Source organism: Heloderma suspectum, chromosome 1, assembly GCF_057233095.1.
Source record: "Heloderma suspectum isolate Gila_16-S chromosome 1, 16-S_ref, whole genome shotgun sequence".
NCBI classification, from domain to species: domain Eukaryota; kingdom Metazoa; phylum Chordata; class Lepidosauria; order Squamata; family Helodermatidae; genus Heloderma; species Heloderma suspectum.
This window is the reverse complement of record NC_139458.1, coordinates 333,204,449-333,231,746: the sequence shown is the minus strand read 5'-3', so window position 1 is coordinate 333,231,746 and position 27,298 is coordinate 333,204,449. Positions and strand designations below refer to the sequence as shown.

Sequence of the window (27,298 nt, the reverse complement as noted above, 5' to 3'; positions counted from 1 at the left end):
AGAAGGGAGGTGGGCCGGCGATGACCCTGACAGGATCAGACCTTCCCCCGACACCCCGGAGATAGCATCCGCCATGAACCAGCCACCTAGCGGGGGCTCTCCTGCCACCGCCTCTCCTCGTCTGCTTCCGGAGGGGAGCAGCGGCCGAAACAAGCAGCAGCAGCAGCAGCAGCGAGCATCCTCTCCGGGCAGGCCCAAGGACTCCCCCGCCCGCCAGCCCTCCCCGGCGGCAAACACTCCCCGTTCCACAGCGGCGGCTGCCGCGGCTGCCTCCAAAGCCAACTCCGCCCGGCAGCAGCAGTCGCAGCAGCAGCCGCCGCCAGGGCAGAAAACCAGCCGGGCGAAGGGAGGCGGAGTGGGAGGAGACAAGGCGGCCCCGCAGGCTGCGCCGGGAAAGAGCGCGGGGCCGTTGGGAGCTGTCCAGGCCGGGGATGGTGCTGAAGCGCAGCCTGCCTCGCCCGTGCTCCTGGCAGGAGGGTGCCCTACGCCGAATCCCGGGCCGGCTGCAAGTGACAGGCGAGAGGCGCCTCCCAAAGACCCCGAGCTTCCTACGGCCAGAGCCAGGGAGCAGCAGAGCCCGGCCGGAGGGGACGCGGAAAGGGAGGGCGCCTTTGCCCTTTCTCAGCCGCCATCCAAGAGCTGCAACCGGGGTAAAGCAGGAAGGCCTCTGCAGAAGGGCGGAGGGGAGGCGGCCCCAGCTCCTCCATCTTGTGGCCAAGGGAGAGGCCGGGCCCTGGCGGTGGGCAGTGGCGGCTACTGGAAGGAAGGATGCTTGCAAAGTGAACTCATCCAGTTCCATCTCAGGAAGGGGCTGGCAGCGGCTCAGATGCAAAGCAAAGGCAACAACCAGGGCGATGGCAGTGGCGATGCCTCCATGGCTGAACAGCCCCAGCCTGCTTCCTCTTCCTCCTTGACCCTGTTGCCAACAGCACCACCTGGGACTGAAGAGGGCAATGGCCACAGCGGAGCCCCTGAAGGCACCTCGAGCCTGAACCCTCAGCAGCAGCAGGAGCTGCAGGAGGAGGTGGAGAAACTGCAGGAGGAGAACGAGACCCTCAAGGTAAGCAGGAAGAGGGAGAGGGCAGCAATGCAGCAGGTGTGGCCTAGCCAAGAGAAAGGGGTTATTGGGAAGGGGGGGTTGCTTTTGAGGAGGAAGTAGAGGAAGGTGAACCCCACACATAGGAGGCCAAGCAATTGATTGATACATCCATTACCCTATCTTCCTGGTTTAAGAAAAGGAACTCCTTTGGCCTGTTTTTTGTCCTATTATATTCCCTTGTATTTTCTAGAGGTGAGGCTCCAATTCAATTGTCGTGTTATATTCAAATGTGGGAGTGCATCTGATAAATTGGACTGTCTGGAAAAGGTCTCCGAGTAAACTAGTTGGGTCTGTTTGGGACATGACGATTATCCATGGATACTGCTTCTGAAGTGGAAAAAGCATGTACACAGTTTTATACGGCTGGCTCAGTGATGGCTCCCTGATCCATGCCTCTCATATGTATATATTTTCCCTTCAGACACTACAGAACATACAGGACTGACATACTATGTGAATGCAAGGTCCTGCCTCCCCACCCCAGTGTATGAAGCTGTTCTGTTTTGCTGCATCTGCATACCTTCTTTACATGTCTTATTCTAGCAGTGGGGATTGCTTAATAGAACAACATAACAATTATTCTTTTCAGATCATAATGCTTTCCCCCTACAATTTGTTTTTCTGCAAGGGAAGGGACTGTGTTCCAGATCTGTTTAAAATTACAGCTACACTTTACAGTTAGTAGTAAAGTATGCAGGACTTGCATATCATCATCCAGTTGACTATGACTATGTGGTGATGGGAAAGGGAAGACCGCAACACACCTATTATGTCCCATGTACACCTGGTAAGTTGTACACAGGAATATAGAAAGTTGCCTTATACTGAGTCACACCATTGGTCCATCTAGCCCAAGTACTGTCAGTGCTGATTGGCAGTGACTCCCCAGGGCTTCAGGCAGACATTTCCCCAGACCAACCTGGAGATGTTGGGGATTGGGCCTGGGACCTTCTGCATGCAAAGCCTGTGCTCTGCCACTGCACTACAGCCCATCCTGCTCTACAAGCGATGCAACGCATGCAAGCAATGGGGAAACTATGTACTTCCCTTTGCTGTCCTCACTGGATAGCTACTATCCACTTATGATGTTAGAATTACCTCCCTGGTATACATATTGGCGCATGAGAGATATTCAGCGAGCAGGCATAAAATAGTTGTTGATATGTCTGTTTAAAAATGGGACCTTAAGTCCCTTAAGACCTTTTCCTTTCCTGTATTTCTTTGAACTAATATCATATGATGCATATCTGCCCATTTCACTCTGAATGGGTGCCAGAATGAGATAGATGAGCTGAGGACTGAGATGGATGAGATGAGAGACAGCTTCTTTGAAGAGGATGCATGCCAGCTACAGGAAATGCGGCATGAATTGGAGAGGGCCAGCAAAAACTGCAGGATTCTTCAGTATCGTCTTCGAAAAGCAGAGCGCAAGCGGCTCCGCTATGCACAGACTGGGGAGATTGATGGAGAACTTCTGCGTAGCTTGGAGCAGGACCTGAAGGTACCACAGGGCCAGAAGTTGGCAAATGGGTGGGAGGCTGGGGAGGGGCAGAGCCATGAGGCTTCGAAAGCACTGTGTGCCCTGATCTTTCAATGAAATGGGTTGAGGCTTATTTGCCCTGTTTGGCAACCTAGACAAGAGATCCTGACTCTCAAAGTCGAATTTTTGATAGTTCTCATTCAGCTATTTAACCCTTTCTAGTCACTGCAGAGCATGTTCCCGGGTACTTCACACTGTACTGACTTGACAATTGTTTCACTGACCACTCTATAAAACTATCTGAGACTCCGTGGCGGCCATTTTTATGAGCAAATGTATCTAGAAGACAAAAAAGGCCCAACCTTGTGGCTGATCTTTCTGGGCCACATTCCAATTTTTTCTTCCAGTTGAGAGATGTAAAAAGGGAGATAACACTCTGTTGAATGCTCTAATATGGAGACATAGTACAAATCTGGCCAACTAATCAGAATCTAGGAGGAAAAACAATTAACATTATATGATATTGCATCTATATATTTTGTTGCAGTTTCTTTAAATCAGATCTGCATTGTCATACTTTGTGCCTATATCATATGGTTATATGTGTTAAGAGCAACACTGCTATCATGCGCTTAAATAATCTTTATCCTATTATTAGCACTTCATAAATAATTACATTTCTTGTAAGAGCAAGTGAGTCACTCACTGATGCTGCTTTCCAGTAAGTAAAAGGTTTCTAGGTTGCTTTAAGCCAATCCTCTTTCCTTTTGAGTTGCTGGAACTAGGGAAAAACTACATTAGACCACGATCTTATGCACACTTATTTGGGGGTAAACACTATTGAATGTGGGGCTTATTTTGAGAAAATAATGCATTTGATCAGGCTGTAAATATAACAGCACAATAAAATTAACAATAATTTTTTTAATTAACAATAAAATATGTTAGAATTGTTAGCTGAGTGTTAATAGATAACTGCCTGGGTGCAAATAAGAGATATAATTGGTTTATACAGATTTCCAGTTTTATAACAATGCAACAATTTTTACTTTTAACAATGGTTATACCAAGTCTACATGGAGATGGTTAATAGTTACCTAGCTATTTGTTATTCAGACCTACCAATGAAAATCTGCCATCGCCAATTGGTACCCATGAATAATCTGCTAGAGTATTCAGGGCCAGCACCAGATTTGGTAGAGTCCTCAGTGGCAGCAGCAAAGCCTCCTATCCAGGTGATTGGGATAGTGGTTGAAGATACCTCTTCTCTGGCAACAGCAAAGCTCCTACTGGCAGAAGTAGCAAGGCCTCTTCCTGGGTGGTGGCAGCGCCCTTCTCACTTGGTTTCCTCTCCCTTCCCTTTCCTGGGCAGAGGCAGCAAAACCGCCTTCTCAGGTAGAGGTGGTTCCACCTGTATCACCTCTCCTCCACTCATCTCAGATCACTTATCCTTCCTGGGCAGAGGAGGCACCTCCCCTCTACTTCCTTTGAGCCAGGTGTACACTGGCAGCAGCAAAAATGTTAGTAGCCAGCAAATGCTACTGCTTGCACACGCCATTTTAATTTCCCCAGAATGCTTCTGGGCCCTCAACAGAGAGACCCTGTGAAGGAATAGCCAGTGCCAGCAGCAGTCCTTGCTGGATACTGGCTCTTTTCCTGCTACTGCTAGTGCATGCCTGCCTCTCAGTAAGGGAAAGGGAGATGAGGTGAGAAGATGGGATGGTGGGCCCTCCAAAGGACTTTGGCCATTGGCAAAGGGCCAACACTGCCAGTACCTGATGCTCGGCCTGAAAGTGTTACTTGATAAATCAACTAGTTATTGCATACAGTCCTGGTTATAATACCAAGGAGAGTTTTCCACTGAAAAAAAGCAAATGTAGGTTTAAGCCCAGTTTGAGTTGTATTGTGTTCAGTGTTCTAATGGAACATAGGAAGCTGCCTCATACTGTATCAGACCATTGACCCATCTAGCCCAGTATTGTCGACACTGACTGGCAGCGGCCCTCCAGGGTTTCAGGCAGGAGTTTTTCCAGCCCTACCTGGAGATGTCAGGGATTGAACCTGGGACCTTCTGCATGCAAAGCTCTACCACTGAATGACGGCCCCTCCCTAAACCAAGAACTGGCTTTTAACCGGGAGTTCCGTGCACAAGTGCTATCTCCGGCATGTAATCAGTGTGCACCACCAGTGCTCAGACTCACACTGTCTGGAAATGATCAGGAGTAAATTGGAATGGATGCACTGAGCCACAATCGTGCTCCCATTCTTTTAAAATCAATGAAGAGAACAATGCATTCAACTTTTAATGGAACTGGATTCAAGATGTGAATAGTGAGAATGCTATTCTCTTTTTTAAAATGCCAACGTTAGTTCAATTTTTGCTAACAGAAATTAGATTTCTAAGATTACATGAACATAGTTAGGTCTCCCATGATAATAGTTTTTTTGTCTGAAGGTTTCAAATACTGTTCCATTTAGGTTGCAAAAGATGTTTCAGTGAGACTTCACAATGAGTTGGAAAATGTGGAAGAAAAACGCACCACCACAGAAGATGAAAATGAGAAGCTAAGACAGCAGCTGATAGAAGTAGAAATTGCTAAGCAGGCACTGCAGAACGAATTTGACAAGATGAAAGAGGTTAGTGTTCAGGATTTACTTTTGGGGAACTGAGAGATATTACCAGCTTTGATTCCACTCGAAGTGTTGTAATTGTTGAAATAGCGATCAGTGTGCTTAACTGAAGAGGATTTCAAAGATTCAAGATGCTAGACGAAACCATGTGTATTCTAAAATGTGGCTATTGGGAAGGAAAACACAGAAATGGGAAACTGTAAACATTTCCTAGAAGACACTGTTTGAACCAGGAAGTGGCTACAGTCGCTACCACAGACTGGGTTTTCTTTTTTCCTTCTGTAAATTCCTGAAATCCAGCCTTTGAATGCCTCTTCAGCTCTGGATCATAACCCATGATGGTTGTTGATTTCCATGTTTTGCTTCTGTTGTGACAAAACTCTGAATATTTTGTTTGTCTCGTTCTTAGCATTTTGGTTAGGGCAGCGTTCCCCAACCTGGTGCCCACCAGGTGTGTTGGACTACAACTCCCAGCATCACCTAGTTTGTGGTTGTAGTTTAACACATCTGGAAGGTTGGGGAAGTCTAGGTTAGGAGATAACTACATCTGGAAAGAGACTAATGTTTCCCCCACTTTTTTTACAGCTATCTCTTTAGCTGTGTTGTGCCTGTTATTTGCTTTGACAAGTCCTGTATGGGATTCATATTCTACAAGATACATGCTTTTTTCTTCTGTCATCTTTGTCATTGCCATTTATCTACAATTTGGTGATGTATAAGAGAGGTCGAATGCCCATGATTTTTCAAACTAAATGGTCAAAACATAAAGGGATACTTTGAGTAAAAAAAAAAGTTACTATCTTTATTGTACGGATGGACTTCTGATGCATTTAGAAGCCTATAAAAAGCATGCACAGTATTCAGAATCTTGATTTAAGAGACCTCAGTCTTCTCTTGATTGCACTTAACCACTGAGTCGCAGTTGCTGGATTTTGATAATGCCACTGTACTTTCAGATTGTTGCGCTCTTTTTGCTTATCTGTTCATCTCCTTATATTTGGTTTCCTGGCACAGAGCTGCTCAATAGTCAACAGATCTGTGTGCACCTCTCTTGGTAGCAATATGAATAGGTAGCTTACATTGGGATACATGATACATGATACATAATTGGGATACAGGACTGCAAGACACTCTGAAAATTAAAACCAAAGTCTTACTTTGATACAAGAGGTGCCCTTGAAACAAGGGAAAAAGGCTTGAATCCTCATTTGCTTTTCCTGTGGCAAAGCAGAGGAAAGAACCTTCAGAATGTGTATATATAATATGCATGGGTGCTGCAGATGTGCAAAAGCCTTTATACATTGAAAGGTACAAGCTAAAATACTAATGATGGTGAAGTCGATGATAATGAGTTATATTTGCAGTGCACCAGTTGGAAGAGGAGCAACGCACATGAGTAACATATTAATAAAGGCTGGAGGTCAGTAGGAGAGCGTATGTGTAGCATGTAGAATTTTCTAGATTCCATCCCTGGCCATTTCAGTTAGGGTTCGGAAAGTCCCTTGTCCGAAACCCTGGAGAGCTGGTGCCAGTCAGTGTAGACAGTACTGATCTAGGTGGACCAACAGTTTGATTCAGTATAAGGCAGCTTCCTAGGTATTTACCATGGTATGTTTCATTAGGAATCCAGACATAAATATCCTGTCTGTATTAGAATGTGCACTGAGTGTTTGCATTGAGTCTTACTTTGGGCTTCAGAAGAATGCTTACACTGCTGTTCTTAGATCTTGCTCTGAGAAGTAGGGACATGTGGTCGCAGGTGATCCGGGAAATAAAAAGGTTCCTTTCTTGCCACACTGGTGCTAGAGACATCACCCTTTTTAACACACCCACATTCAGAATGATTTGCCCCGTAAGTGAAATGAAAGAAAATGAAATCACCTTGTTCAGCTCTTAGGCTGCTATCCTCTGGCATCTAGTATAATACCAAACTTGTCTACGTTCAGCTGCCCAAGGAACATGTGACACTGGAATGCCAATGATTAACATATCTGCCAAGCAGCCTTAACTAGACACAATCTTCACCTGTACTTACTAGACACTTGAAATTCCAGTTATACGTTGGTGGTGCAGCTTTTCTTTTTCTTTTCCTTTGTTGTTTTAGGGGAATAGACTAATGACTTCAATTTTTTTGACATATTTATGGATTTAGTTTATTATTTGAGCAAGCTCACTATGGAATTCTGCAAGCTGTTTTAGAGAACATTTTTGGGTGCTTTTTCATGGAATATTTTACTTATTTACTTAGATTATTTCTAGACTATTCTTCTGCTCAATGATGTACAAATAAAAAGAATAGAATGCATAAATGAATAGATCCGTGTTTTCATAGCAGGAGGAGCTATTATGCAGTTTTCTGCAGTGGAATATGGAGACAGAGAAGAAGTAAGCATATTATGGATTATATCTAATGGTGTCCTTCCGCCAGCAGAATGGACACCGCTGGTGGATCAAATTCCCTCCCTCCTCTGGGGACCATGCAGGAGACATGCTCCATTTTGTGAACGAAAGTATGTATTGGTAATGGAAACCAGGCACAGCTTGCTTAAGGAAGATACCATTGATCAATCATTCTGCTCCTGAACATATTACTCAGAAGTAAATGAATAGGACTTCAGGGCAGTGGAAGGAATTTCTGGGTGGTGTAACTCCTAAGTAGTTGTTTTGAGATTATTCTTTTCTTCTTCTGTAATTTGGAGTAGGATAAATACAAGGTGATGTCATACTACAATAGTTAAATTGATAATTTTTCAAGCAGGGTCCAAAGATATATTCTTTTATACAGGATAAAAGGTAGCATTCCATGTATCTGGAACTGGATTTATAACTGCGTCTAGATTATGAATAGTTTCTCTTTTGTTTCTGCTTGTACAACTACTACTAATAATTAGAACGGTAGTTAGAAATTGTGGTTCCCATGGAATCACTGAAGGATGGGGTAACTGGGATGGGATCAATCATAGAATCATAGAATAGTAGGGTTGGAAGGGGCCTACAAGGCCATCGAGTCCAACCCCCTGCTCAATGCAGGAATCCAAGTCAGAGCATCCCTGACAGATGGTTGTCCAGCCTCATCTTGAATGCCTCAGTGTGGGAGAGCCCACCACACCCCTAGGTAATTGGTTCCATTGTCGTATTGCTCTAACAGTCAGGAAGTTTTTCTGGATGTTCAGCTGGAATCTGGCTTCCTGTAACTTGAGCCCATTATTCCGTGTCCTGCACTCTGGGATGATCAAGAAGAGATCCTGGCCTTCCTCTCTGTGACAACCTTTCAAGTACTTGAAGAGCGCTATCATATCTCTCCTCAGTCTTCTCTTCTCAGAGCTAAACATGCCCAGTTCTTTCAGTCTCTCTTCATAGGGCTTTGTTTCCAGTCCCCTGATCATCTTAGTTGCCCTCCTCTGAACCCTCTCCAGTTTGTCCGCATCCTTCTTAAAATGTGTTGCCCAGAACTGGACACAGTACTCCAGATGAGGCCTAACCAGTGCTGAGTAGAGGGGAACTAGTACTTCCCGGGAATTGGAAGCTGTGCTTTGATTAATGCAGCCCAAAAGAGCATTTGCCTTTTTTGCAGCCACATCACATTGTTGGCTCATATTCAGCTTGTGATCTACAACAATTCCAAGATCCTTCTCGCTTGTAGTGTTGTTGAGCCCCGTATCCCCCATCTTATAACTGTGCATTTGGTTTCTTTTTCCTAGGTGCAGAACTTGGCCTTTATCCCTACTAAATTTCATTCTGTTGTTTTCTGCCCAGTGCTCCAGTCTATCAAGATCACTTTGAATTTTGTTTCTGTCTTCCAAGTTATTAGCTATCCCGCCCAATTTTGTGTCATCTGCAAATTTGATCAGCATTCCCTGCACCTCCTCCTCCAGGTCATTAATAAAAATGTTGAAGAGCACTGGGCCCAGGACTGAGCCCTGCGGTACCCCGCTTGTTACCTCCCCCAGATTGAGATGATCCCATTGATAAGCACTCTTTGAGTCCGATTCTGTAGCCAACTGTGGATCCATCGGATCCTTGTTTCAACTAGCCCACTTTGAGCTAGTTTGTTCATCAGGATATCATGGGACACTTTGTCGAAAGCTTTGCTGAAGTTGAGGTATATTATGTCCACAGCATTCCCACAGTCCACAAATGAGGTTACCTGATCAAAAAATGAGATCGTATTCGTTTAGCAGGATTTGTTCTTGACAAATCCATGTTGGCTTTGAATGTGCAAATGGATCCTGGCACTGTGGATTTTCTACAGCACTTGCCAATAAATCCTAGGGCTTCAATGGAGATGGGATAACTGAGCAGTATATTATATTCCTTGCATGTTTAAGGGGCCAGTGACATGTTACATGTATAGCAGACTGTTTTGTTTTTTTAAGAAAAGCAGTGTTGGCAGGAGGAATTGGAACAGAGAATGGATAGTGGGACATTTAACCTCTTCCTTGCTGACTGCTTCTCCACCCCCAAGCTGCTTCTCCCTCTCAGGTTCCTCGCATATATTTTACTTGCGAGGTTCCAGGTATGGGTAAAGCAGTGGAAGGGGAAAGGGTTATGTACACCCTCCTCTTGCTGCTTCTCCACTACAAATTCCTCTTTCTCAAGCACCAAGCCATGCTACTGTTCCCCCTTATTTTTGTGAAGTTTGATGTAGTGCACAACAGGGAACACCAGGCTATGAAGAAGGGTCTTGCTAAGGAGCTAAAATAACAATATAACGTCAATTTCAATAGAGACTGCCAGACCAGCTAAAATCCTAAGGCTTGTTGTGCTCTGGGTGTATTTGCCTGTAGGGATGTCAGAGAATTCCTCCACGGATCCCAGGGAGGCAGAATTCCAGTGAATTCGGCCCCCTGGAATCTGTGGCAGAACGAAGCAACCCCCCGCCACCACCCCGTAAAATGGGCCGGAACGGAGCCTACCTTGTGTCGGCTGTCCAGTGCTCCGCAAATGGCGGCCGCAGATGCGGCCGCCATTTGCATTCCATCAAATGGCCATGATAGGCTGTGTAAGTATTTACGTAGCCTATCACAGCTAATGCAGGGACGCCATTTGCGTCCCTGCAGAGGCCGTGATAGGCTACGTAAATATATACGTAGCCTATCATGGGAATAGGCAGGAATGCAAATGTTGGCCACCGTAGCCGCTGCCATATGCGTCCCTGTCTTTTGCCGTGATAGGCTACGTATATATTTATGTAGCCTATCACGGCAAAAGACAGGGGCGCAAATGGTGTAGCGGCCGCCATTTGCATCCCTGTCTTTTGCCGTTATAGGCTACGTAAATATATACATAGTCTATCACGGCAAAAGACAGGGATGCAAATGGCAGTAGCTATGGGGGCCGCCATTTGCGTCCCTGCGCAGCCTAGCGGCCAGATGTCCTGCTGCGGGTGGCCCTGGCCGGCGGCTCCATGGAGTTGCTGCAGAGCAGAGCCGGCCAGGGAGAATTTCAGGGGGAGGAACAGAGCGCCTCCCCCCCACCGCGAATGACCCCACACGGAACGAGGTAAGGGATTCCTACATCCCTATCTGCCTGTGTGAAATTGACAAGTAAATTTCTTACAAATTGACTTGATGCTAGCCAAGTTTAGCATGGGGCATCCTTTGTGGACCAGGCATTTGGAACACAGTTCTTAAAATGGCTGCACTGGCCCTTGGTCCATTTTCTGACACAATGCAAAGTGCTTGTCTTGACTTCTACATCCATAAACAGCATAGGACTGGGATAGTTGTCGGGAAAGCTATTCCTGGATGAACCGCCTAGGTGATAAGAACAGCCTCAGAGGCCTTGTTCTGGGTTTTGTCACCCTCTGAATGGCAACAAAAGATGGGACTTTTCTATTATGGCTCCTATGGATGTACGAAAGTCACTTACCTTTTAACGAAATGTGATTCGAGGTGAGGGGGAGGCGCTCCGTCCCCCCGAAATTCTGGCTGGGGGGGAAGCGCTCCGTCCCTCCCCCCCCCGAATCCTGGCTGGCTGGGTCTGTTTGCATCCCTGCAGTCAGCCGTGATAGGCTACGTAAATGTTTACGTAGCCTATCACGGCTGAGTAAAACAAAAAACCGCATGTATGCAAATGGCGGCACCCATGGGCGCCGCCATTTGCGTACGCGCAGGGTTTTTTTGTTTTTTTTACTCAGCTGTGATAGGCTACGTAAAGATTTACGTAGCCTATCACGGTATTTTTTAAAAATCTAGCCGTGATAGGCTAGGTAAATCTTTACGTAGCCTATCACTTTTTTTGTTTTTTGTTTTTTTTTACTGGAAATGGCGGGAGCGGCAGCTGGTCGGAAGACTGGCCGCCGGAGCCGCCGCCGCCGCCGCTAGGAACATTCGCCCAAGGTAAGTCCCGTCCCGGGGGGGCGGGGGGGCAGACTGTTTCGCCACCGATTTCGGGGGGCCGAATGCGCTGGCATTCGGCCTCCCCAAGATTCGTGGCGAAATTCTCTGGCATCCCTAATGGCTCCTCATCTTCAGAATTCCCTCTCCAGACAGGTTTGCCTGGCACTCTTTTTGATCCAAGAAGAGAGAACTAATCTCAAGATCCTGAAAAATAGTTTTGTTCTTTAAGAAGCCCAGTGCATTTTGGCACAATGTAATAGTAATGGCCTTCCTCAGGAGAATTCTTAAAAAGGTCTTCAGGGAACTCACTATCTTCAAATGTATGAGACAGTCCTGACAGAGTACTCTGAAGGCGTTTTTAAGAATTCCCCTGAGGAAAGCCATTACTAATATATTGGGCTGGAACATGGTGGACTTCTTAAAGAATTAAACTGTTTTTTTCAGCATCTTGAGACTAGTCCTCCCTTTTTGGATCTATTATGGATGCTTTCCAGTTCTCTCATACTTTCTTGTTGTCTTTGCGGCAAATGGTAAAAAATCTTTTTAGTTGCCAAGGCCTTTTCATGTGTTTGTGATCATACAGTGGTTTTATCCTGACATTTTATTTTCTGCTCTGCTGTGACTTGTAATCTTTATGATTATTGCTTTTTAAGTGTTGTGTTACTGTTTTATTGTTTAGCCCAGGGGTCTCCAGCATGGTGCCCAAAGGCCAGGCTGAGGTGCCCTCCAAGCTATTTTCCCACTCTGCAAGTGAATGGAGCAATTCCTTCATTTACTCGCATATGGGAGAAAAAGTCCTCCTTGCCAAAAATGGCTGGAGGCTGGAGCAGGGGTGAAGCTCATCCCCCACCAATGTCTCTTGGAGCAATAGGGTCCTCAGTGGAAGGTGACTTGACTTTCATGCCCCTAACCAATTTTTGGCAGGGGGGCTTTTTCCATTCCTATGAAAGCCAATGGAGTGATTCGTCCATTAGCTTTAATAGGGATGGAAAAATGCCCCTGCCGAAAAATGGCTGGAGGGGGGCATGCAACAGGGTCCTTGGTGGGGGGTGACATTCACACACCCCACCAATTTTTGGCAGGGGGGCTTTTTCTTCGCCCACGCAAATTAATGGAGAAATTGCTCCATTCACTTGCATGGGGATGGGGAGAGAGGGAGAGAGAAAGAAAGTGGGAAAGAATGAAAAGAGAAGCCAAAGGGGGTGGGCACCAGGACCGGAGGGAGGGAGGAAAGAAAGAGGAGCCAGAGAGAAAGAGAGATAGAGAGAAGCCAGAGTAGCACACACACAGTGTGCACATCCATGTGCGCACATACACAAATGGGGGAGACATTCCCAAAATGCTTATGATTGGCCTTCCATCCCCCTACAGCAGCCCAAGGCACAATTTTCAAAATGCTAAATGTGCCCATGGGCCCCCCAAATTTGGAAACTCCTGGTTTAGCCTGTTACGAGGTTTTTGGCTGAAGAGTGGCCTATAACTACTTCAAACTAATACATGAAAATGTTTTGACTTTTCTATCAAATTAGCCCATTGCAGAAAAATAGAACAAATGAATCAAACAGTTTGCTTTTTGTCCACTTATGGAATTGCTGTTCCTACGTCATATTATTGGGGCAGTTGTGGCTGGGATGGTTACAATGCTTCAACATTAACGTCAAAATTAATTAATGCTGTCCTATAAAATATAGCTACCCTTCCAAGTCTGAAAAAAAAAATCTAAATGACATTAAATGCTTTGTACTAACTCAGTGCTTTGTTAGTGCTTTGTACGAATTCAGTTATATCCTTTACTTTCAGATTCAGATCTGGCAACCATCATTCTTGCTCTTATAACTTTCACTCTAGATGGTTGTAACATGGTCTATTTCAGTAGTTCCCAACCTTGGGAACTATTGAACCCAGATATTGTTGGACTATAACTCCCATTAACCCCTGACCACTGGTCATGCTGGATTTGCAGTTACCACAACCCTGTAGTAAAATATTTATTACATCTGACCTTTCTTTTATAGTTGTCCATGAAAAGAAGAGGAAGCAAAGACTTGCAGAAATCAGAAAAAAAGACACAGCAGACACCCACTGAGGTGAGTTCAAATAGATTTCCGTCTGTCCCATGGTAGAATCCAGTAAACCTTCTGGCTATTGTTGGAATGGAATACAAAAGTCCATGACTGCAAGCCTTTCCTCAGTCAGTGGTGGCAAAACTGTGGCTGCTTTTGTAGGATTCATTTACTAGCCCAAATTCTTAAATGCTTTAAATAATTTATCAGTATATCTAATAGTATATCTATTTAATATTATATATTTAGTATTATAAATATATCTATTTAAATTATTTAATAACTTTAACAGTATATCTAAAAATATATAGGATTTTAAAATATTTTATCCTCTGTAGCTATCAGTCAATAGGTGTTTTTATGCAAATGCTAGAAGCCTCTGAGCCAAAATGGGAGAATTGGAGTGCTTGATTTTAAAGAAAAACCTGGATATAGTGGGCATTACGGAAACCTGGTGGAGCGGAGAGAGCCAGTGGGATACGGTCATCTCTGGATATAAACTCTATAGGAAGGACAGGGAAGGGTGTACTGGGGGAGATGTTGCCCTGTACATCACAGAGGGCATAGTGTTGAGAAGACTAGAATACCTAAAAGGGGTAGGCTCTTCCACAGAAACATTAGGGGTGACAATACCAGACTCCAAAACTAATTTAGTGCTAGGAACATGCTATCATCCCCCAGACCAGAATGTGCAGAGTGACCTTGAGATGGAAAACGAAATTAGGGAAGTCTCCAAACAAGGAAATGTTATAATAATTCAACTTCAGTTACTCCCACATTGATTGGATAAATGCATGTTCCAGTCATGACAAAGAGGTTAAATTTCTCAATGCCCTAAACGATTGTGCCTTAGAACAGTTGGTGATGGAACCGACCACAGGGGAGGCGACCTTGGATTTAATCCTAAATGGTGTCGCCCAGGACCAAGTATGAGATGTAAATGTTGTTGAACCACTTGGAAATAGTGATCACACTGCTATCAGATTTAATACATATTTAAGTGGAAAATTGCCCAGGGAGTCCAACACAGTCACATTAGACTTCAAAAGAGGAAAGTTCTCTAAAATGAGGGAACTGGTGAAAAGGACGTTAAAAGGCAGAGTCAAGAGGATTAAATCTAGGGATGGCGGAGGATTCCGCCACGGACTCCAATGAGGCTGGATTCTTAGAATCCGCCCCCCCCCCCGGACTCTGTGGTGGAACGGACCATGCCACCCCGTGAAGTCCGACCCGGCCGGATCCTACCTGGCAGGCTGGCACCGCCAGCTCCAGCACCAGCCGGGTCCGTCCGCTGCCCCGTGCAGATGCAAAATGGCATCCAGCATAGTGGACGCCATTTGCGTCCTTCCCTTTTTGCCATGATGGGCTACGTAAATCTTTACGTAGCCTATCACGGCCAAGGGATGCACGCAAATGGCATGGCGGACGCCATTTGCGTGCCTCCTTTTGGCTGTGATTGTCAGGAGCGCCCTAGCTGCCTCTTGCAGTCCCCACCAATAGCCAACTCAGGACACAGACGACAAGGAATTATTTCCGAGACTTTATTCCTTTATTACTTTATGACTCTTTCAGAATACTAATCGCTAGCGCCAAAGCAAGGAACAGCACTGGGGAAAGATAGCAGAGTAGCCTAAGCTCCAGGTAAGGCAGTTGGTCCCCGTTTGAAGGAGAATCACGGGAAGACCCTGAACTTATGGGCTAGGGAGAGATCCTCCCTCTTTCCCTTGGTTCCTCGGGACACAACCATTGTTTGTGCGCCAAACGAGCGCTACGCCTCCTTTCTGCGCCCTCCATCTGTCATCGCTCCCTGCGTCTGCACTGAGCATCCAGCAAGCCCCCCTCCAGCGCTCTCGCACTGCCAGGGTCACTACCTATCTCAGGAATGCTGGCAGGAGGAATCTCTGCCAGCTGCTGTGCTTGTGAGAGATGAGCGAGCTCCTCTCCCAGTCAGAACTGCTCTGGGGCTCTATTGGTTCAGTTTCCACCCTGACAGTGATAGGCTACGTAAAGATTTACATAGCCTATCACGGCAAAAAGGAGGGACGCAAATGGTGTCCGCTACGCCATTTGCGTGCCTCCCTTTGGCCATGATAGGCTACGTAAGTCTTTACGTAGCCTATCACGGCCAAAGGGAGGCACGCAAATGGCGTCCACTATGCCGGACGCCATTTGCGTCCGTAGACCAGCCGCAGCTGGAAGTCCGGCAGTGGCTGGCCCTGGCTGGCGGCTCCGCGGGCTTGACATGGAGTGGAGCTGGCCAGGGAGGATCCCAGGGGGGAGGACCGGATCGCCTCCCCCCCCACAGCCCCCCCCAGTGGACCCAGGTAGGTGGGGTCCGTACACCCCTAATTAAATCCCTTCAGAATGCTTGGAGATTACTCAAAACCACAATAATAGAAGCCCAGCTAAAATGTATACCACAGTTAGGAAAGGTAGCACCAAGTCCAAGAGGTTGCCGGCATGGTTAACAAGCAGTGTTAAGGTTGCTGTTAGAGAAAAGAGAGCTTCCTTCAGAAAATGGAAGTCTTGCCCAAATGAGGAAAACAAAAGAGAGCACAAGCTTGCATAATAGGTGATGCAAGCAGACAAGAAGAGATGCAAAATAGCATTTTGAAGAGCATATCACTAACAACATCAAGGCCAACAATAAAGAATTCTTTAAATATATCAGAAACAGAAAACCAGCTAGGGAGGCAGTTGGACCATTGGATGACAACTGAGTTAAAGGAGTACTGAAGGAGGACAAGCAGATTGCAGAGAAGCTGAATGAATTCTTTTCATCTGTCTTCACTGCAGAAGATATAGGACACATACCTGTGCCCGAACTGTTGTTTTCAGGAAGGGAGTCTGAGGAACTGAGGCAAATGGTGGTGACAAAATTCTTAACCTTACTGATACATTGAAAGCAAATAAATCACCGGGCCCAGATGGTATCCATCCTAGAGTTCTCAAAGAACTCAAATTGCTGATCTTCTAACCAAAATATACAATATGTCCCTAAGATCAGCCTCTATACCAGGGGACTGGAAGATGGCCAATGTAACACTAATTTTCAAAAAGGGATCCAGGGGGGATCTGGGAAATTACAGGCTGGTTAGCTTAACGTCTGTTCCAGGTAAATTGGTTGAAGGCATTATTAAAGATAAAATTAATAAGCATATAGGACAAGCCCTGCTGAAAAAGACTCAATACAGCTTCCGCAAAGGTAAGTCCTGTCTCACTAACCTTTTAGAGTTATTTGAGGGTGTCAATCAACATGTAGACGGGGGTGATCCAGTAGACGCTGTTTATTTGGACTTCCAAAATGCTTTTGACAAAGTCCCTCACCAAAGACTCCTAAGCAAACTTAGCAGTCATGGAATAAGAGGGGAATTCCTCTTATCAATTAGTAACTGGTTAAAGAATAGAAAGCAGAGAGTAGGAATAAATGGTAAATTCTCCCAATGGAGGGAAGTAAATAGTGGGGTCCCACAGGGATCTGTATTAGGACCAATGCTTTTCCACCTGTTCATACATGATCTGGAATTAGGCGTGAGCAGTGAAGTGGCCAAGTTGGTGGATGACACCAAATTATTTAGGGCGGTTAAAACAAAAAGGGATTGTGAAGAGCTCCAAAAGGGTCTCTCCAAACTGAGAGAATGGGCATCTAAATGGCAAATGCAGTTCAGTGTAAGCAAGTGTAAAGTAAAGCACACTGGGGCAAAAAATCCCAATTTCAAGTATAGCCTGATGGGATCTGAGCTAGCGGTGACTGACTAGGAAAGAGATCTTGGGGTTGTGGTGGACAGCTCAGTGAAGATGTCAACCTGCTGTAAAAAAGGCAAACACCATGTTAGGCATAATTAGAAAAGGAACTGAGAATAAAACTGCCAATATCATACTGCCTGTATACAAATCTGTGATGCAACCACACTTGGAACTGTACACACTGTGTACAGTTCTGGTCACCATACCTAAAAAAGGATAATTGTAGAGCTGGAAAAAGTGCAGAAAAGGGCAAATAAAATGATCAGAGGGCTGGAGCATCTCCCCTATGAGAGAAAGTTACAACAGCTGGGATTGTTGGAAAAAAGGAGGGTAAAGGGAGACATGATTGAGGTCTATAAATTATGGATGGTGCAGAGAATGTGGTTAGGGAGATGTTTTTCTCCCTTTCTCAAAATACTAGAACCCGAGTTCATCCTATGAATCTGATTGGTGGGAGATGCATCACAGATAAAAGGAAGTAGTTCTTCACACAGCGCATAGTTAAAACTATGGAATTCGCTACCACAGGATATAGTGATGGCCACCAATTTGGATGGCTTTAAAGGTTGGTTGGACAAATTCCTGGAGGAGAAGTCTATCACTGGCTACTAGTCCTGATGACTATGTGCTACCTCCAGTACCAGAGGCAGTGAGCCTATGTACACCAGTTGCTGGGAACATGGGTGAGAAGGTGCTGTTGCGCTCATGCCCTGTTTGTGGGTTCCTGGTCAACAGCTGGTTGGCCACTGTGTGAAGAGAATGCTGGACTAGATGGACCCTTGGCCTGATCCAGCATGGCTCTTCTTTTGTTCTTATGTTCTAATCTGTTAGTTATAGAGGAGTTCCTAGCATCTGTACTCCTAAAATTTAATGCCTGGAATATCCTTGATCACTACTGCCATTACCATATTATCTTGAAAAGATATTATAAACCATGTTTCTATTACATTGATTTCTTTTTTCTTGATAATGCCAGGGATCAAAATCCCAAATATTCCTAATAGCCAAACTCAGGGCCATTTCACATATTACATTTATTTTGATGAACTCCTACACTTAAAACATAATGTCCTGGTTCACACAGAGCACTAACTCATGGTTTATTTAAGCCATGGTTAACCCATCGTTTGTTGAGCTACCCAGGGTTTGTCTGGCAGACAGTCAAACAAACCATAGTTTGTTTTCTCAGTCCCTGGATTGTTTCCTTCCTCCTTCACATTTTTCCTCCCTGTATCCCAAATGGCTGGGTTTGCACATCACGACAACCCAAAATTCTACAAATCCATATGTTAAATAAACCATGGGTTGGTATTAATACAAGTATGTGCATCATAGAAGAAATTAGCACCAGGTCTTGTTTGTTTTTGTTTGTTTTCACTTCTTGAATGTTATTAAATGCTGTTGAGTACACTTTGGGGTATCATAATTCAGGGAACACAGTAATGTTTATAATGTACCTGATCCTGAATTTCCTGTAGATTTAGTAGCTTTTGCTTTTACAGTACTGCACAGATGTTTGATAATTGAAATATGGATCAAATGGAACCTCATCTCCATTGAAATTAATGGGAAAACTCCCATTGAGTTCATTGAGGCCAATATTCTACACTTTATTTTTTTCTTTTGTTGAATGGTCAAGTGGTATCCTTCTTATGTGTAAAGCAGTAATTGAATATTCTTTCCCTTTATAAGGAGGACAGTGAAGATCTGAAATGCCAGCTGCAGTTTGTGAAGGAGGAGGCTGCCCTGATGAGGAAGAAGTTGGCCAAGGTAGACAAGGAAAAGGACAGATTTGAACATGAGCTGCAGAAGTATCGGTCATTTTATGGTGATCTAGACAGTCCCTTACCCAAAGGGGAAGCTGGAGGCCCACCTACCACAAGAGAATCAGAACTCAAGCTTCGACTCAGGTTAGTAGAGGAAGAAGCCAATATTCTGGGAAGGAAAATAGTTGAACTGGAAGTTGAAAACAGAGGGCTGAAAGCAGAACTTGATGACTTAAGAGGAGATGATTTCTCAGGGACAGCCAACTCCATGATGGGGGAGCAGAATGAATCTCTGTCTGAGTTACGACAGCATCTGCAGCTAGTTGAGGATGAGACTGAACTGCTGAGGAGGAACTTGGCTGATGTTGAAGAACAAAACAAGCGCATCACAGCAGAGTTGAACAAATATAAATATAAGACTGGAGCTCATGACAGCTCAAGGCACCATGATAGCGCTAAGATGGAAGCACTTCAGGAAGAACTCAAAGCTGCCCGCTTGCAGATCAATGAACTCAGTGGTAAAGTCATGCAACTTCAGTACGAGAACAAAATCTTGATGTCCAACATGCAGCGCTATGACCTGGCCTCTCATCTTGGGATCCGAGGCAGTCCCAGAGACAGCGATGCTGAAAGTGACGCAGGGAAGAAAGAAAGTGATGATGATTCTCGTCCCCCACACCGCAAAAGAGAAGGGCCTATTGGTGGGGAGAGTGACTCAGAGGAGGTCCGCAACATCCGTTGCTTGACCCCCACTAGATCCTTCTATCCGCCACCAGCAGGATGGCAGAAAAGCTTCACAGACCGGCAGCAAATGAAGGACATCCGCTGCGAAGCGGAACGCCTGGGCAAGACGATAGACCGCCTGATTTCGGACACAAGCACCATCATAACAGAGGCGAGGATCTTTGTGGCAAATGGGGACCTGTTTGGACTCATGGAGGATGAAGATGATGGCAGCCGGATACGGGAGCACGAACTTCTGTATCGGATAAATGCCCAGATGAAGGCGTTTAGGAAAGAGCTCCAGGCCTTTATCGACAGATTAGAAGTTCCAAAGTCTTCGGATGATCGAAGTACAGATGAACCTTTGTCAGTGAGTCAGGTAGATTTTTACTTCATAAGCCCTTTAGGTAAAAGGTTTTCAGTCCATGTGGTATGGATATTCAATCTACATTTTCTGAAAAAGCTTATAGCATAGGAAGGGTGCATCATTTACATTTCTGTGGCTTAAAATGTTAAATCTCCCAGATCATAGTTGGCAATCTACTCCTAATATTGGGTTCTTAGGCCTACACAGGGCTAGCCCCAGAGGTTAGCATGGTTGGGCACCCGCTGAGGCCTACACCTCTGCAGTGGGCCCATTGCCAAGGCCCCCTGGACGCTGCTTCTGCTCCTCTTCTTCACCTTTGCCACTGGCTTCCTTGCCTGCCCTTTCCCTCTGGTCCAGAGGGGTTAAACAATGTCAGCAAGGAGGCGGAACTGCTGGTACTGTCTGCTTGCTTGCTGGTTTGTCTGCCAGCTTTCAACCTGGCATTGACAAGCGTGTAGGCAGTGGTGGCTAGGAGAGGCAGCAGCAGCAGCTGGCTGCAAGGAAGAGGTAGTCCCATCGTGAGGGGTGTGGCACAGAGGGCTACATGGGCAACAAAACAAAACCCCGTTCTGAAGAAAACGACAATTCAAAACCTGCTAAGCAAAACCCACAAAATCGTGTGCACAGTGTTTAGCATAGGAATAATAAGTGGCAGAGGTGCATAATAAGGAGAGGGGTCAGCCAAAGGTTGCATTGCAGTTCATCCTGGGGCCTGAATCAGTGGGCAGAGCCACTGCTGCTGCTCCTTCAGCTCTTACCAAAATCAAAATATGGCCCCTGTTAAAATAGTCGTCGTCTGCTAGCGGTTCAGAGAGAGCCCTGCATAGGGATGTACGAAAGTCACTTACATTTTCGCAGGGGTGCTTCGTGGTGGGGGGGAGGCGCTTCGCTTCTCCCCCCGAAGTTCAGGTGAGGGGGGGGGAGCCGTCCTGCCTCGCCCGGCCGAAATTCAGGCTGGGGGGGAGGCTTCCCGCCTCGCCCGGCTGAAATTCAGGCCGGGGAGAAGCGCCCTGTCTCCCCGGCCGCGAAACAAAGTGTAAAAACAAAAAACAAACCCGTGATAGGCTACGTAACGATTAACGTAGCATATCACGGCTAGATTTCAAAAGTCAGCCGTGATAGGCTACGTTAATCGTTACGTAGCCTATCACGGGTGACTTTGGAAAAAAAAAAAAAGCGCGTACGCAAATGGCGGCGTCCTATGGGCGCCGCCATTTGCGTTCCTTATTTGGTCCCGGTAGTCTACGTAAAGATTTAAATCTTTACGTAGACTACCGGGACCAAATAAGGAACGCAAATGGCGGCGCCCATAGGCCGCCGCCATTTGCGTACGCGTTTTTTTTTTTTCCAAAGTCACCCGTGATAGGCTACGTAACGATTTACGTAGCCTGTCACAGCTGACTTTGGAAATCTAGCCATGATAGGCTACGTTAATCATTACGTAGCCTATCCCGGGGTTTTGGGTTTTTTTACATTTTGTAATGGTGGCGGCGGCAGCCGGTCAGAAGACCGGCTGCCGCCCCCACCCCTGCCCCTGACGAAAGGCCGATGAACCGCTGCCGGGACCCACCGCCGGGAGGGACATTCGCCAAAGGTAAGTCCCATCCCGGGGGGGGCCGGGGGGGCGGAGAATTTCACTGCTGATTTCGGGGGGCCGAATGCGTTGGCGCTTGGCCCCCTGAAGATTCGGGGAGAAATTCTCCACCATCCCTATGCATAATAGAATCAAGCAAGTAACATGAAGGAAATGATGGCTTGCAGAGAAATACCCGAAGTGCAGCCTCCTAGATACAACTGATGTAGTGGTCTGGGCAGCCAAACTGTTTGGATAATTCTAACTTTGGATAAAAAGAAGTGGTTAGATTACACAGCACCGCATGCCATGGAGGTGTATGGCAGATGGGTTCTGAATGGTGAATCAGTATTTTCTAGGGCAGCTATGACATCATTCTGCCCACTTGCAACTTGCTGGTAGACATACTTGTGAACTAACCCTATTCAGGGCTGTAGCCATAGCTGATGGGGTTTCCTATTGCAAATGATATGGACAGCCTACATTTGTCCCTCTCCTGCTAGAACATGGGGTAATTCCACAAAATTGATAGACAGGCACTTCAAAAAAGTCTCAAGGCAGCAGTTTTTCCACACATCACATAATTATCTCATTGAATTTTCTTCCACAAGGCATGGTGATGGCTCTTTAAAAGGATTAGACACATTTAGGGAGATAGGGTTATCACTGGCTATCTGTTAAGATCACTAAATGGAACCTCCACATTCAGAGGCAGTGTATCTCTGAGTAGCAGATGCTGGGGACACATTGCAAAAGAGGACTGTTGCCTTTAGGCCTTTGTGGGGTTTCAACAAGTTAGATTGGATAGACTTTTGGTCTGCTCTTTTGTAACTTTCTCACATGCATTGTATCTGAAGGAGTAATTCCAAGAGGCATCTCAGATACTTGATGAACAACACCAAGTGAACGACTGGCCTTCTACCAATCTGATATGTCTATAAGCATAGTTTTGCTTTTTAACGGGGTAGACATTCCAGTGCTCTCAAGATGCATTGGACTTCAGTTCCCATAACCCCTGACCATTGACCATGCTGACTAGGGTTGATGGGAGTTGTAGTCCCAAACATCTGGAGGGTACCAGTGGACTATCCTGCTTTATAAGGTTTTTTATTTTAAAAATGAGATCATTGAAATGATATTTACAAGGTCATTTTTGAAGCAATTTACTGCTGTGAATATAAGCTGCTGTGGACCTTCCTATTCTTGGCTGTGGAAAGAGACAAAAGGCCACTCACAGATCTTTGTAAGCATTGGAACCACCATGGTGCATTTGATATATTCTGAACAGTGATTAGATGCTTCAGTCCAGAAGGTACAGTGTACATCCTGAAAAAGGTTTCTGCACATGGATCAGGGTTACTGGATGTGCCAAGTCTAATGTGGATGGGTGGAGAGAGACACCCACATCCTGGAAATAGCCGGAATTGCATGAAGGTCCCTTGCAAAAGCCTGTGCACTAGCTTCTGAATCCCAGCTCTGCATCTCTGTTCTGAAGCATAAATGCAGCCTTCTATGGCACTTAGGGTTCATTGGAATGCAGAGATAGTATTCTATTTTAATGACCCATTTTAATGTCTCTATAACATATTGTCTGTGAACAGACATCATGATAGACCATGGCTTATTGTCATGGGAACAAATCTGTGTGAGACTTGTACTCCCACACTCCCTCCTGTGCTGTCCACCTCCGTGGCCACCAAGACAGGTTTGGAAAGTTTTGTTTCCAGTTTTGATTAACCACAGCTCACGTCATCTGAACCTGACAAACTGTAGTTAATCTTAACTCTGGTTTGTTTGAAACAAGCCAACTTCAAATCATGGGTTATGAAGCTAGCTTATTTCAACAAACCATAGTTAGGATTAACAACGGTTTACAGTTTGGACAACACACTAAATTCTAGTTAATTGAAAATAGAAGCCAAAGCTTCAGTCTCATAGCCATGCCCCAGTGGAGGCTGGGCTCATGTCTTCATAATAAAGCAGGGTGCATTGATTTAAATCAAGGCGATTTAAATCAGCAAGAAAAAGAAGTTGATTTAAAACACTGATTTAAATAATGTTTCCCATTGAAACCTTTTCATATATTTGTGGTTTTAATGTTCTATATATTTTAAATTGTTTTATTGTGTGCTGTTTGGTTTTAATTTTTGTGAACTGCCCAGAGAGCTTTGGCTATTGGGCGGTATAGAAATGAAAATAAATAAATAAATATTTCCTGAACAATGGTGCAAATCTGACCACTAAAGGCATGTTACTTTACAACTAAATAGAGTATTATTTACACTGCGTCGTTCTTATAATCAGGCTTTGCATCTCTTTGTCTGTATTTTGTATGCTTTCCTTTTTACCTATAGAGGGATGTCTTTAAAATATTCTGGTATATAGGGTCCTTCCCATGACAGTTTTTGGTTAACAGCACTACCCTATACATGTCTCCTCATAAATAAGTTCCACTGAGTTCAATGGGGCTTGTTCCCAGGTAAGTGGGTATAGGATTGCAGCCTTACTATAAGAATACAGGAAGATGCAGACCAGACAATTTTGTCTTCTCTTTTTTCTTTCCAGTGTTGCTCCTTTCTGCTTCACTCTGTCTTGACTCACAAAAAACAAAGTAGCAAACAAAAACGAAATTTTCATGACTTATAGGTCAAAGCAAGATTTGATAGTCACTGAGCTGAAAAAATCCAATGTAAATTTTTTTAATGCAATGTTTTGGATTTTTTTTTTTAAGCATCGATTTTTATCCACACTGCTATATTGTCTTTCTCTCTTAACTGACTCCTCTGACTTGCTTGGCCTAACACTGCCACATAAGCACAGAACAACAATCCTGAAAGCCCAGAACTTTCAAGAAGCAAGAGCTGTTAGTTAGGCTGGACAGAGCCATTTTCATGAGATGAAAAACTGAAGTTAATGCCCATGTTTGATTGGTAGGTAACTTCATTTTTCTGAGACTGTAAGTGTAGGTTTAGCATGTTTATGATGACATTTAATTGAAACTATCTTATTTTGTAAGTTAGAGAGAAATTTAGTATTTTATTTATTATGGCTTTTTAAAAAAATCCAATTTAATTTTTTAAATCTGATTTTTAATAATAAAGCATAGTCCGAATGCAGGCATTGTTTCCACATGAGGCTAAAGAATTTAAAATTACAGCCTGTTCATGGAGTTACCAGCTGTAAAGCCATTATGTGTGGTGGAGCAGTGGGCCTAAGTGTGCTTATGATATAACTTGTGAGGTGAGGCAAATGCATGTATGCCCCATTTCCATAGGCTTTCCCCCATACTAACTGAAGAAGGATAATGATAATTGTGTGTAGCAAGCACAGATGTATTCATATATACCTAAGTTCACATGTTACATCATATGCACCGTGAAAGGCTGCAAATTCAAGGCCAGTCCGCCACCAAATCAGCAGCGTTTCCAGCTGGCAATTGTTCTAAGTCAGCCCACAGTTATATGCTTAACCAGCGAATGGACAGCAAATAGACCCAGCTTTGCACCAGCTGGACTAGGCCTTAGTTTGACACACCAAAGCCTTCAAGCAAAGTTATCCAGCTGTCAGAGTTGGACATCTCCAACCCATCTGAGTGAAGCCACACCCGCTGGCACCCCTAGGCATGGCCCCTGCCATGGTGCACCCTATAGCCCCCTGAGGGAGGGGTCTGCCCACTTCATTCCCCTCAGAGGGGCTTGCCCCACAGCGGGGGGGGGGCAGCCCTATAATTCTGTCCCTTCAAATACCCTCCCAGCTTCAAACTTTATTGACTGCAAAGCTATGCTCTAGTTAGGGAAGTCTGCCACATTGTAACCGAAGATGGTATTGCAGACTTCAAACACATAGATACATTTACATTAATTAAAATTAATTAATGCATTGTAAAACCCAAATAACCCTAGTGTGCATATCCTTACGGTCGCCTTAGTATGCATGCCATATTTCAGGTTTTTAGGTGTCACAGTCTTGGAACTATGGTGCTGATAGACAGACACTGGCATCCTTTTTTATTACTATAGATAAAGAGACTTTTAACATTTCTTCCATCAGTAAATCATAGATATTGCAAATATAATGCTATTTCGCTACTGCGATGAAATGAATAAAACTGAAGAGTGAAATTAAATTGCATGAGCTGGCAAAATCAAAAAAGCATGATAGCTTTTTCATCTTTACATTTTTTAGTTAGTTTACACCCAAGCACATACAGCTTGCTTCAAAGTGAACTTGTACATTAATGAGTGTTTATTTCTAAGACAAAAGCAGTAGTGACATTAGTTCTTTTGAGAACCTGATCCACTAATACCAATCATGGCCTGACATACAGAATCTTTGCAAGGCTAGGCCGCAAATGTTGATGCTTTTCGTCTTAAAATGTTAAGTTTGTTGTTTCATTAATATAGCATTATCTTGTCTTTGTATTTACTTTCCCAGATGTTCCAGCCTATCATTTTACTTATTCTCATCCTTGTATTATTTTCATCCCTTTCTTACACAACAATATTTAAACTTGTCTTCCTTTTCACACTGTTCTTTGTGCTGTAGACCTTTTTCATCATTTTACCATTCATTGTAGCATTATTTTCAGTTTGTTTTATTTTGTCCATCCTCCCAAGATAAGAATTTCAAGAGCTATAGTTTCTGTAGTAAGCACTGCTGTAAAAACACTGAAGACTAGTTGCTTGAAAGAAGGGAAACCAGCCACCCTTATTCTGCCAAAGTACAAATCACAAAAGAAGCAAAAACAAAGAGACCTCCACAACGGAATTTGAATTCTGCTCATCATAAAAGCTAGGTAAGCCTGTGAAAAGCAGATGTTTATTCTTTTTATATTAACTTCTTTATTTTTGCTCCTCCTTTTCTTTTTAAAGTAATTTTGGGATACAAATTTTGGGATGGAAATGTTGTGCTAATAGTTTTTATAAAATCTAGAATAATTGCATTTTTCTGTGCAGAATGCTTGTGTTACAGTCACAAGCTAACTAAAACCCACTGCAGTTGGTGTTGTGGAAGTGTGTGTATGTGTATTTATTTTGTACTAGCTGTATCTGTTGTGAAAAATTTCACAACCAGTGTGTGTAACTTATGACTTAGTAACTTCGTTAATCAGTTGCTTTACCCGATCTTGAGATTTCACAACTTTGTATTCAATTTGTATTAAAACCATTAGAGATAGACTGGTATGGTGAGAGATAAAGTTGTTCAGTTCTGAAAGCATTTTTAAAAAACAAAACGGAAATTGCTATGACCCACAGTTTTGGAGCTACACATAATAGGAAAACATATTTTTCCAATTATTTTGATGAAATTGGCCCCAAAAGTGATTTTTGGGTTTTTTTTGCCAAATCTGTGTGGTAAATCCTTTAAATATATATATGTAAATAGGTCAAGTGGAACTCGAGATATTGAGTGCTAAAGGAATCACTTCACATTTTAATATATATCATACAGTGAAAGATTTCATAACGGAAGTGCATGTAAAGAATTCAAAGTGTTAATTCAAGTACT

At 44.3% G+C, this 27,298-nt stretch overlaps 1 protein-coding gene across 1 annotated transcript; it reads left to right on the top strand.

Moving 5' to 3' along the window:
• On the top strand, positions 1-26,335 carry MTCL3 (MTCL family member 3). Its single transcript, XM_084831618.1, has 6 exons — positions 1-1,060; positions 2,376-2,600; positions 5,058-5,216; positions 13,567-13,638; positions 19,054-20,229; positions 26,225-26,335. The coding sequence occupies exons 1-6, from the start codon at positions 74-76 to the stop codon at positions 26,333-26,335; spliced, it is 2,730 nt and encodes a 909-aa protein (XP_084687744.1). The 5' UTR covers positions 1-73.
• The last annotated feature ends 963 nt before the right edge of the window (positions 26,336-27,298 follow it).

What these genes read in the sequence shown, in the direction of transcription:
- MTCL3 (XM_084831618.1), top strand. Translation starts at nt 74, where the DNA reads ATGAACCAGCCACCTAGCGGGGGCTCTCCTGCCACCGCCTCTCCTCGT. An exon ending in AGGAGAACGAGACCCTCAAG is followed by an intron (nt 1,061 to 2,375) that starts GTAAGCAGGAAG and finishes AATGGGTGCCAG; the next exon opens with AATGAGATAGATGAGCTGAG. An exon ending in GCTTGGAGCAGGACCTGAAG is followed by an intron (nt 2,601 to 5,057) that starts GTACCACAGGGC and finishes TGTTCCATTTAG; the next exon opens with GTTGCAAAAGATGTTTCAGT.